The sequence below is a fragment of the Podarcis bocagei genome, assembly GCF_964188305.1.
Source record: "Podarcis bocagei genome assembly, chromosome: 11".
Classification (NCBI taxonomy): domain Eukaryota; kingdom Metazoa; phylum Chordata; class Lepidosauria; order Squamata; family Lacertidae; genus Podarcis; species Podarcis bocagei.
Window position 1 is genome coordinate 41,671,818 of NC_138136.1, and position 12,657 is coordinate 41,684,474.

Consider the following 12,657-nt stretch of genomic DNA (forward strand, 5'->3'; position numbering starts at 1 on the left):
TTGCTGCGTTGAATATTTCATTCCAGCTAAGTGTTAACCACAAGCAGGGTGCTACAACTGGACTCCACCTTCCTTTCTATTTATCTTTTTTGTTGGATTTATATTGACAGTAAGGATCTCCATGCCTACCTCTGATATTTGGACAAAGCATAAAGAAGGAAATGTATAAATCTTCCTTCTGTCTTCTCTCCCTCACACACAGACCACCTTTTTAATTACACCTACAATTCCCACACCTCTGCCCTTCTCAGAGTCTGAAGTCTCTCCCTCATCTCTAGAGCTGCCTTTGCAATCATCCACTAATTTTCCATTTGTTATATTTTCTTAAGAAATATAAATTTCTGGGAAAGCGCTGACTGTGTTTCTGTTGCTCCAACAACACATTATAAGAGCACTCGGCTACCTAGATTAAACAACCTGAAGTTAAATCGTGTCATTCTGTTTTGTATTTGGAAAACATGCTTTTTTAACGGGCAACCTCTACTAGACTGACAGCAGTCTGTCCTGTGCTGCCAACTAACAGAATAGAGCTAAGATTACATTGGGAACTGGTTCTCATAGCTAGCACATTTGAGCAAAATTCTCCAATCTCCTTTGTGTTTCAGAAGGCCTTATTCCCTGGCGATGGAGAAGAGACAGTGTTCAGATGTGCACAGTCCCAAACAAACCCCATCCGTTGCTGAAAGAAGATGCATCTACTGGGAGCTTGCTTTCCCCTTTCCTACCAGAAAGAGTATTCAACTTCAACTTCCAGTTGCCCTGGAACTGCAGAAGCAAGAGGAAAGGGGACCCTCTGGCCTCATCCATCAGCCAAGAGCCACCAATTGTGATTCAAGCAAGAATACCAACAAGGGAAGACCAGCCTGGCCTGAACTTGATTAAATTACTTGTAGCTCATCACTTTGTTTTGGCCCTGAAGACTTGATCCTTCATTCCCTTTTGTGTCATTTCATTTTAGCTTGTAAGTCTTCTGGCAGGGCCTGTCTCTCTCTCTAATTGATGTGAGTCACTTAGGGAGACCATAACTGTCTGAAGTGCATGAGAGAAATATAGAAAATAAAAAAGATAAATAAAAATCTGCACAAGAGGGATATTAAATCACACTGCTTTGTCATACAATGGCATTGCAAGAAATTGAGAACATGTAATGAGAAGCCTTCTCAAATCAGAGTGCAATGGAAATTTCCCCTGATGAAGAGTCGGATTTTGCTTGAAAAGTGTTTGGCATTAAAAACAGCACTTTCTAGAATAAATATGCTCTGTGAACTCTGCTTCTGACTGCTGGTATTCTGCCCTGTGTTGACTGAGTGTGACAACTGCATCACTGACAAGTAAAATCCTTCCTTGTTTCACACTTTTCATGATAATTTCCGAAATGCAAGATTGTGGCAACTATCCTCATTTAGGAATGATGCATTACCCAGAGTGCAATGTCCTGTACAGAACATAAAACTGTTCCATCCCTACCCAGAAGACTTATAAACTGGCATTAGACAGGGATGAAAGGAGAGGAAGAGATTAGGGAGAATCAGATAGGAAGGGAGCATCAGCAAGCAAGGGGAGACAGGAGAGGTTGAGATCAAAACTTTGCTGAAGAAATCAATTTTGGGAAGGTCAGTGAAGCAGAAGGGGGGGTGTCCTACAATTTGTATAAAATCAGTGGCCATTCCAGATATAGGAAGAAGCAGAACCATCAGACTAGAGAGGAGATTGGGAAAGGTACAAAGGTCCGTTCTGAAAATTCAGCTTTTCCAGGAAGCCTTTCAATCATCTCTCTAGTGCCTGTTGTACTAAGCAGAAGCACTGTGATTGAATCCATCACATGTTCTTCCCTTGGCTACCCAGGTCTCCATTTCACTCCTCCTTCTGTTGTTTCTGAATTTCGATTTTAAATTTCAAGTCCCTTGGTGCTGCTTTCTACCTGCTCTTTGTGCATAGGTGGTGCCCTCTAAATAAATAATAACAATGACAGAAGTTTTCTGTGTGGCACGCAGAAGAAAGGCAGCAATTAAAATGCAGTATAGAACAATAAAATTATTAAAACTTTAAAAATACGATTCAAACACTGGTTATTTTTTGCTGCTACCAAAATATTCTTAACACAGTCTCTGTTCTGAATACGAATTACACCATCAAGGTATCTCAGTAAACCAACCTTAGAATTACACAACATTCAATGCCTGGTTATCTCAAATATATTCAGAAGTCAAGTACTTCTTGCCAACTTCATTTGTACCCCACAGGAATTACGAAATAATATACTGACACATTCCCAAACATTCTTAAGCTTAATCACATCAAACCTGGCAATTTATAACGGATTCATTATGTGACCACAGCACAGAGACGGTCACTCAAGTTGGACTGTAGTGAGTGGGGTTGAAGCTTTTAATGTGAGAACTAGAAACCTGACACTGATGTCAACAGAAAAATGCAAAATATTCTCAAAATCAAATTCATGATGGCAAGACAGAATTTGTTAGGAAAGCTGCATCTGTTCCTACAGACCAAGTCTCTGAGATATTTCATAATCACAACAGGAATCTGGTTGCCAAATTCACTATCCATATTTCCCATTTGTTTCTATCCCAAATTTGACTTACCAGTCTTGCACAGCGTTGAAGGATTCCTCATTGGTGATGTCATACATTAAAATGAAGCCCATTGCACCCCGATAGTAGGCTGTCGTAATTGTCCTATATCTCTCTTGACCGGCTGTGTCCTAAAACAATTAAATATAGACAGTTGTGGCTACAAGTTGTCAAAAGTCTTGTGTTTTGTTTTGTTTTTTAAAAAAACAGCAATCATACTTCCCGCTTAGAAGCACCATTTTGGCAAGTAAGCAGTATAGAAATTATATTTTATATAAATCAGGCACCTGATTTCATAATGACAGTGAAAATTGGAGATTCAAAGAGTGGTGTGGGCCTGTTTAAAAAGGGCTTTCAAACAGCCCCACCACTGCTGTTTGAACGTCTGGTTTTCAGCAGTTCAAAGAGCCACAATGGGAAGGAGACATGGTTTCTACTGAATGGAAACCGCCTCATTGAGCACATGGGAGCTCACTTTAAGCTTCCAAATATTCTTTTGAAGTCCCACTTACCTGCCCCATGTATGACCTCAGTTGTAGGGCAGTGGGTGTGGCTCCCCCAAAATGGCCTCCTTGGGCAAATGAGGAGGTTTGGCCCACAAGTTCAAGGTCTCTGCACCTCATGTCAGTTTACATATACTGTGAACAAACAGCTTTGTGAACCATATGCCTTTATATCAAACCCATTCTCCCTCCCTCCTTCCATTACTTGTGTTCACTCTCAGAAATTGTTACATGGGTATAATCAAGGAAGGAAATTCTCAGCATTACCCATAGTTCTGCAGCTCACATCAAAAAGAAAATTTTCTTTCATTTCAGTTGGTTGTTGGCACAGGAAATCTTCCTGGTGGATTTTACCCATATGCAGTGATCCAGAGAATGTTAACAGGGTGCTTAAGCTTCATTTATTGTGACAGTTGTTGAATAAACCTCAATTCTCTTTGGATTGTTTCCAAACACATTCAAACTCTATAATATTTTGTTTCAGGAAGGTTCGCCATGTTAGTCTGTTGCTGCAAATACCACAGTCTTGTGGCAGCTTAAAGACTAATTTAAGCATAAGTTTTATAAGCGAGAGCTACTGTGGCTTTAGTCTTTATGGTGCCACAAGACTCTCTAAAGTATTTAATATCACTAAAGATGACTTCAGTTAATAATGTGCTAATATTTCCCTGAACCATCTTTCTGCACAGTTTTTATCCCTTCTGTTGCTTTCATTATGCCTGACTTTTATGCAAATGAAAAGCATGGGATAATCCATTTCCATATTTCATTTACATTTCTTGCTGTAAAACAATGCTGGCGTTCCTCATTAAACTGCAATTTGAGCCTCTATGTAAAAACCAGTTCGTTTATCAATTCAATCTTGCTTGCTCACTGGTCCTAATTTACCCACTGATCAGATTAGCTTTAAATCCAAAATGTAATGGTCTGTCTTTTAGCCCAGAGTCACTTTCTAAGCAAAATCTAACAGAACAAGCCTGACGAATATTGATAAAAACTTGACCTATTGTTCCATGATGGTGTTACCATGGCAATCCATCTTCTTCCTGGATGAACAGGGGAAAATACATAAAGATTTTCGATGGAGCCTTTTCATTTGTTCTAGTACCAGCTAGAAATATATGAAATAGTTTCAAATATGCTTGCACTATGGTGGCTGTTTGACAGATATCCTTTAGTAATGATCCATGTACATCCAGGGTAGTAACAAACACATATTTATAGTCAGACATAATAGTGTTTACTCAAAAGCAAGTCCCACTGTGTTTGGTGGTGATCACTTCCTTCTACAGTGGATGTTCGGGTCGCAATCGTGATCCGTGCGGGAGGCATGTTCGCAACCCACAGCGCTGCGTCTGCGCATGTGTGGGTTGCAATTTGGCACTTCTGCACATGCGCAAAGGGTGATTTAGTGCTTCTGCACATGCACAAGCATCAAAACCCGGAAGTAACCTGTTCTGGTACTTCCGGGTTCAGCACGGTGTGCAACCCGAAAACGCGCAACCTGAAGCGTCTGTAACCCGAGGTATGACTGTATATGTGCATTGGATTACGGTCCGGAAAGCCGATCCCATGAATGCTTACTTAGGAGCAAGTTGTCCAAGTTTAATAAACATCACAACCCACCTACTTTCAGCAAACAGAAACAGCACAACCAGACACTGGAGAGACCTGTCAGGAGTAAGCATGGACCAATGGTACCAAATAGTATGGGAAACAGCCTCACTAGAAAAATTAACCAATAAACTGAAACTGACACAGGGACAAATAGAAGATGCCTTCACCCAAGTATGGCTCCCCTTTATCACATACACAGCCCAACAAGAATCCACCAACAGTATACGAATCAATACGGCTAACCTGATTCAAAAACACCCACCCACGCCATTCACACACGTTAGTCTGTTGCTGCAAATACCACAGTCTTGTGGCAGCTTAAAGACTAATTTAAGCACAAGTTTTATAAGCGAGAGCTATTGTGGCTTTAGTCTTTATGTGCTGGAGGCGGTTGGAGGATGGATGGCGGCTAACAGATTGAGGTTGAATCCTGACAAGACAGAAGTACTGTTTTTGGGGGACAGGGAGCGGGTTGGTGTGGGGGATTCCCTGGTCTTGAATGGGGTAACTGTGCCCCTGAAGGACCAGGTGCGCAGCCTGGGAGTCATTTTGGACTCACAGCTGTGCATGGAGGCGCAGGTAAACTCTGTCTCCAGGGCAGCTGTCTACCAACTCCACCTGGTACCCTACCTGCCCGCGAACTGTCTCGCCAGAGTGGTGCATGCTCTAGTTATCTCATGCTTGGACTACTGCAACGCGCTCTACGTGGGGCTACCTTTGAAGGTGACCCGGAAACTGCAATTAATCCAGAATGCGGCAGCTAGACTGGTGACTGGGAGTGGCCGCTGGGACCACATAACACCGGTTCTGAGAGATCTGCATTGGCTCCCAGTACATCTCCGAGCACGATTCAAAGTGTTGGTGCTGATCTTTAAAGCCCTAAATGGCCTCGGTCCTGTACACCTGAAGGAGCGTCTCCACCCCCATCGTTCAGCCTGGACACTGAGATCCAGCGCCGAGGGCCTTCTGGCGGTTCCCTCATTGCGAGAAGTGAGGCTACAGGGAACCAGACAGAGGGCCTTCTCGGTAGTGGCGCCCGCCCTGTGGAACGCCCTCCCATCAGATGTCAAAGAGATAAATAATTACCTGACATTCAGAAGACATCTTAAGGCAGCCCTGTTCAGGGAAGTTTTTAATATTTAACGCTGTACTGTTTTTAACACTGATTGGGAGCCGCCCAGAGTGGCTGGGGAAACTCAGCCAGATGTGCGGGGTATAAATAATAAATTATTATTATTATTATTATTATTATTATTATTATTATTATTATTATTATTATTATTATTATTATCACACATGAAAACAAAGTTCACCACAGCCAGTCACAAACGAACAACCACACCCTAGGCCAACCCCAACCTCTCTCACCACCAAAGGAACACAAGCGAATAGCAAAGAGAACCTGCACAAGCGACGCTGACACAAACCCCCCCACACACATTAAGTAAAATAGAAACATCGCCACCCGACTCCACCCCACCCCCCTCTTCCCCCCTTTCATTCCTAATGTAACACTAATGTCTCAACAAATGAAACTGATCTGTAGAAAATGTAACTTGAAAAAAGAGACATTGCACATTTTTGTAAACCAAGAAATCTTTAATAAAAAATACTTTTTTAAAAAAAGAGTGTAAACTAGATGACCCTTGGGTCCCTTCAAACTCTATGATTCCATGAAATGTGCACAGGACTGTTGCCTTGGTGGGGCTGTAAATTCACCTGATTTGCACAGGCTGCCAGATTTGAATCAGCCTGCAATTTCCATGTTTTCTCATGGCATTCTCCTAAAATCAGAGCTGGAGGGGGCTACATTCACATAGCAGTTTATTCTGTTTCCCTGACATTTCCCCATTGATTTCCATATTGTATTTGAGTGATCATGTGACATAAATGATCGTGACATAAATGAAGGCCGGCGGTGGGCAAAAGTCTTTGCTCCCGACCGCCAGCATTTTAAAAGAGGTCCCCGGAGATTTCCCTATGGGCTTTTTTCTTGCGAAGCAAGCCCATAGGGAAATTCGTCTTGCGGAACGACTCAAAAACAGAAAACTCTTTCATCTTGCGAGTTTTTCGTTTTGCGAGGCGTTCATCTTGCGAGGCACCACTGTACTGGATACAGAGTGAAGGGGTGCGTGTACAGATGGGGATTCATGTGCCAATGTTCCTACATGCTAAAAGAAAGATCCACAGAGAACTAGCTTGTCCATAAGAAGGGCATCCTAAATCCCTTCTCCTGGATAAAGTACTTTCACCTGTTTTGTATGGAGGAATAGCCAATCGTGTGAACCCCCAGCAGTTGGTAGTAGTACATGTAAAATACAGTGGTGCCTCGCAAGATGAAAAGAATCCGTTCGGAGAGTCTCTTCGTCTAGCGGTTTTTTCATCTTGCGAAGCAAGCCCATTGACGGATTAGCGGATTAGCGCTATTAGCGGCTTTTAGCGGCTTATCGGATCAGCTGATAAGCGGCTTAGCAGCTTAGAAAAAGGGGGGAACCCGGAGGAACTCGCAAGACATTTTCGTCTTGCGAAGCAAGCCCATAGGAGATTTGTTTTGCGAAGCACCTCCAAAACGGAAAACTCTTTCGTCTAGTGAGTTTTCCGTCTTGCGAGGCATTCGTCTTGCGGGGCACCACTGTACAGGTTCATTTACTGTACTAGCCTTTAGCACCATGGTGCATCTGCTCCATGAAGTGCCTGCAAAATAAAAATAAATGAGTAGTCTTTCTTCTCTGCTCCTCCGATCATGCCAGCAACAGCACAAATCCAGCAAAAAACCCCCAAAAAACAACAACCCAAAGACCACAAAATCCCATTATTTCAACACACAGCATGTTTTGAAGTGAAAAGCATAAGGAAAAAAATGGGTTTAATAAAGGAAACAAGATTAGCAAACGCTAGAACTGGCAGTTCTGTATTTTATATTGTTGGGTGCCAGCCCCACTCTCTGCCAAGCAATAGCGATATTCCAGGGGGTTCCAGGCACTCACCCAGAGTCTGTGCTCCTTGGGATCACTGAAGTTGCAGTGGAGACTGTCGTAGCTTTAAGAAATATGCTTTATTCACCTATTTACACCTTCAGCCTGCATGAACGGAATCCAGATCTTACAGCAGGCTTCCTCAACCTCGGTTTGAGACTACAATTCCCACCATCCCTGACCACTGGTCCTGCTAGCTAGGCATCATGGGATTTGTAGGCCAAAAAATCCGGAGGGCCAAGGTTGAGGAAGCCTGTCTTACAGCATGGTCACCTCACGTTGGGCTTGTTCCCCATAGCAATGCAGAACTGGAGTCCAAGGCATCTCTCCCAGCCAGCCTGCTCAATATGAATCTCTCTCTCTTTTTTTACTCCCTTCTTCTTCCCTGCACACCTTGCTAAAGACTCTCTTCTCCTGCCACTTCACACACAGTTACCATGGCAACCTTCTGTCTGCTTGGCCCTAGGCCCAAGATTCCTCTCAGATGAGCCATCAACACTGTTGGTCATGTCAATGCCTCTACCCTAGACAGGCCCTCCGGCTTGCCCTCAGGGCTGTGGGTGTCTGAGGCTGTGTTTGCTGGCGTGTATGCCTGACATCACATGCGCTTGTCAGTGGGTGTGCAGTGGCCCCGGGCACATTTTTGAGAGGGGGGCGCAACCAGGTGCCTCCCTCCCACAGGCTCCTTCATTGGAGCCTGGTTCCTCGTTCCTGCAGCAGCTGCGCTCTCGGATCAGGCCTGACCTGGGGTCGGAGTGGAGGAGAGGCGTCAACAGCTGGGTTGCCACCCCTCTCCTGCACTGGGCTACGCACCCAAGGGAGCAGCCAGCTCCCTCACACGCAGCCTCAGCTCTGCTCAGATGGAGAGGAGAGTCGGGGCGGCAGCAGCATCACCGAGCAGAGAGGAGGAGGAGGAGAGGCAGAGCCAGCTGCATTGCCACAGTGCCGCCTCACTCAGTGGCGTAGCGTGGGGGGTGCAGGAGGGGCCGGCCGCACCGGGCGCAACATCTGGGGGTTAGGGTTAGGGGGCGCAAATCCACTGGTTAGGGGGCACAAATCCATGGGTTAGGGGGCGCAAATTACTTGCCTTGCCCCGGGTGCTGACAACCCACGCTATGCCACTGGCCTCACTCCTTTACAGGGCTGTGTGCGCAAGGAAGCTGCCAGCTCCCTTGTTCCCAGCTGCAGCTCCACTCCCGGGTCAGGTCTGACCTGGGAGGGGGAGAGTAGGAGGAGAGCCACAGTAGCATGTGCGCACAGCCCCGGCACAAAAATCTTTGGGTGCCTGGCCCCTCCATGGGAAATGTTGTGGGGGCTGGAGCACCCAGGGGCCCCCGTACCAGCACCTATAATCCCAGGTGAGGCCCTGGCTTGGAAAGGAAGCATAGCTTGTCCTTTGCCATGGAGCTGCAATCTTCCCTTCAATACTCTAAATAATCAAAATCCTACCGTTTGTTAATTTCTAGGGTTTAGCTCCCATCCCTCAATATATAATGGCTTCAAGTGATGCCAACTCTGGGACTATGCTGTTTTAAGTCTCAATGCCATGGGTAGGAAAAGGAGGTTGCAATTATTTTGCATACTTGACTAGTATTGCCTGTCCTTTTTGCATTCCAATGCTATTTAATCCCACTCTTTATAACACTTGTAATTTCTTCCTCTATACCAAATTATATATAAAGCTGCCAACTGGGGAATAGTGTTTCAAGCATCTTGTGAAGTGTACTCTAGTCCATGAAAGCTTTTGCCATAAAAAAACCAATGCAATTATTATTACAGAAATTCATAAGCCCTTTTTAACTTGCAGTGTATTTTAAAACTCTAGAAGGACAATAGCTGCATCTTAACTCAGATATTCTCAATAATCTCCAGAATGATAACTATGGTAGGTCACATCCACACCGTGGATAAGGGGCACTCTTAGACTATTTACTGCCATGCCCCCCACAAAACATCCTGGGAACTGTAGCTAAGGGTGCTGGGAATTATAGCTCTGTGATGGGGTCTCCTAACAGGCCTCACAGCAACTTTCACAAACTAGTTTCCAGGATTCTTTGTGGGAAGCCAGGACTGCTCAAGTGGCATAAGAGTGCTTTATAATGCATAATGTGGATGTGTGACCCTATTGTAGGAAAAATATTTAAAAGTTTAATGGCATTTTAAAGACGGATGAGTTTATTCCAGACTGGAATAAGAACTCATAGCTTCAAAAGTATATACCCTGTGGCTCATTCCACAATAAATATATTAATCTTTAGGATCACAGAATCAGAGAATTGTAGAGTTGGAAGGGACCATCTAGTCCACGGGTGTCAAACACAAGGCCCGCGGGCCGAATCCTGCCCGCCAGACCTTGTCATGTGGCCTGTGTAGCCGCCGCCGGCCACCGGCCTTCACCTTTTATTCTCGCTTTTTTTTTTACACAAGAAAGCCGCCTCTTCAGCGCATGCGCGGCAGCCTACAAGCCAGAGAACATCTGCCCTCTAGCGGCGCCGGCCGTTCTACACAGGAAACCTCCACTTTACATGTCCTTTACATAGTCCTACAGTTACAACCAGCCCTTTGAGGGTGACCAAACTGCTGATGCGGCCCCCGATGAATTTGAGTTTGACACCCCTGATCTAGTCCATGGGTTGGCAAACTAAGGTCCAGGGGCCAGATCCGGCCCAATCACCTTTTAAATCCGGCCCATGAATGGTCCGGGAATCAGCATGTTTTTACATGAGTAGAATGTGTCCTTTTATTTAAAATGTGTCTCTGGGTTATTTGTGGGGCATAGGAATTCATTGATTATTATTTTTTAAAATATAGTCTGGCCCCCCACAAGGTCTGAGGGACAGTGGACTGGCCCCCTGCTGAAAAAGTTTGCTGACCCCTGATTCTAGTCCAACCCCCTTGCAATGCAGAAATCTTTTTGTCTACCATGGGGCTTGGACCCACAACCCTGAGGTCCTTATTAGACTTGAGAATAAAAATGTCATCATCTGTGAAATGTGAAGTTGGTCCTGGAAGGTCATGCTTAAAATGTTGCTTTGCTCAGTTTTAACTGTAGAATTCTCCCTCCCTCCCTCCCTCCCTTCTTTTTTACCTCCTCCCCGCAAAGGTTATTATGTCCTATAAGAGAGCCAACATCCAATGAGCGCACTGCTCTTGTTGTTTGGCTTTGGTGACCTCAAAAGGTTCTTGCAATTTGATGGGAGCTTCTAATATTGGCTCTTCCGCCCGCTGAACACTTGATAACCCAAAAATAGATGTGTTCCTGCCATACAGGAGGGCTGGGGTTTTATTTTCCTTCACAGATGTGCTGAATGCCTTTGGTTTTCTCGCCTGATCTCTCACCTTCTCCTCAAAGTAAGTCTGGCAGGGGCTCAGCTTCCCTTCCGTGAGGCAATTTTAGCAGCTGCTCCAGACTTTGTGTTAAGAAAATAAAATAAAAGAGGATGGGCATAATTAATGATATAATTACATGGGGGCACCAGGAAGCAATATAATGAGGATGGCCAGGGGTATTCAGGCACAATGGTCAAGGGTGCTGATACTGTTACCTTCTCTCCCTCTGACTAATAATACAGCCAAACCAGAATGTTGTCTAGAAATTCTTGATTTACAAAGGTCAATAGAAAGGCTCAAAGTGGATCCTAGAGACAGTCTTAACTAGGTATTATCCAATTGCTGGATCTCTCTGAAGTCAATGCCACAGCTTCTGTTAATTTCTAAAGAACTGGCATTCGGAGTGTGTGAAAATTGAGAAAGGATGAAAATTCATAATGTGACTCAACCGAATACTGAATGGGGTAAGTGGCCATGATAGCAGTCCTAAAATATCTGAAGGACTGTCATGGGGAAGATGGATCAGACTTGTTCTCTGTTGATCCAGAAGGCAGGAGGCCAGGACTGAAACCAATGGGCAGAAATTCCAATGGAGGTGCTTTGGGCTAATCATTTTGCAACACTTCCTAGTGGTAAGAACTATTCAACATGGTAAGAGCAATTAAATCATTGTTTCTCAAACTCAAGTCTCCAGCTGTTGTTGGACTACAACTCCCATCCTCCCTGACCACTGGTCCTGCTAGCTAGGAATGATGGGAGTTGTAGTCCAACAGCAGCTAGAGACCCAAGTTTGAGAAACACTGTATTGAACAAACTGCCTCAGAATACAGGATGGGGAAAAAGTAGCTCAGTTTTCTTTTTAATATGAACTTCCTTAATTCATACTTCAAAACTGTGTACATGGTAACACGAGCACAAAATGCCTACTGATCTATTTATTTTAAGCTACAAATGAATGAGGAAATGGGGCAAACTGAATTTAAGAATGGATAAATGAGGAAATGGAGAAAAACTGAAATTGATAGATTCATCTATCCCAAGAGAGAAGGTGGTTGGCTGTCCTTCTCAGGAGGAACTTAACCAGAATTTGAGTGGCCATCTGTCAGGGATGCCGAGTTTGAATCCTGAACTGGTTTGGACTAGATAACCTCCAAGATCTCTTCCAATTTAACCCCTCTCCCCGATACTAGGTTATTTGGAGAAGCTACAAGCTCTGAAAGTATTTTTATCCAAGCCAGAAATGACACAAACGTTTGATTATATTTTTTCAGATAATTGCTAGTATAATTTGAATTTTGATGAAAGGTTAGCTATGGACATGCCGAAATTTTTGTCACATGCATTATATTTCAGTTATCTTAGCTGTAATGTTCCTATTTTCTGCCTCATTTTGTGAGTCAGAAAAGCAGAAAACCTCACTGAATCATTCCCTTAAAATTTTTCCGACGCTGCAGCAAATACATGGAATATTAAAGAAGTTGTTAGTGTATAGTAAGTTATAAATCATTCATTCATTGGTTATTATGATTCGTCCAATAATGATGCTCTGGTGGTTTAAGCAACGTGTTTTGAGAAACGAACTTGGTTTGTCAGGTACAGATATTAACTTTGGCAGGGACACCTCTTCCTCCTTAAGTCTAA

At 44.0% G+C, this 12,657-nt stretch overlaps 1 protein-coding gene across 4 annotated transcripts in view; it reads right to left on the reverse strand.

The window, feature by feature from the left end:
• Window positions 1–12,657, reverse strand: part of RAB3C (RAB3C, member RAS oncogene family) — a 117,123-nt gene that overhangs the window by 60,465 nt on the left and 44,001 nt on the right. For all 4 annotated transcript variants that reach the window (XM_081213188.1, XM_081213187.1, XM_081213186.1 and 1 more), the window contains exon 3: window positions 2,604–2,722. In XM_081213188.1, the coding sequence (XP_081069314.1) occupies window positions 2,604–2,722 (119 nt within the window). The remainder of the gene's footprint in view (window positions 1–2,603; window positions 2,723–12,657) is intronic.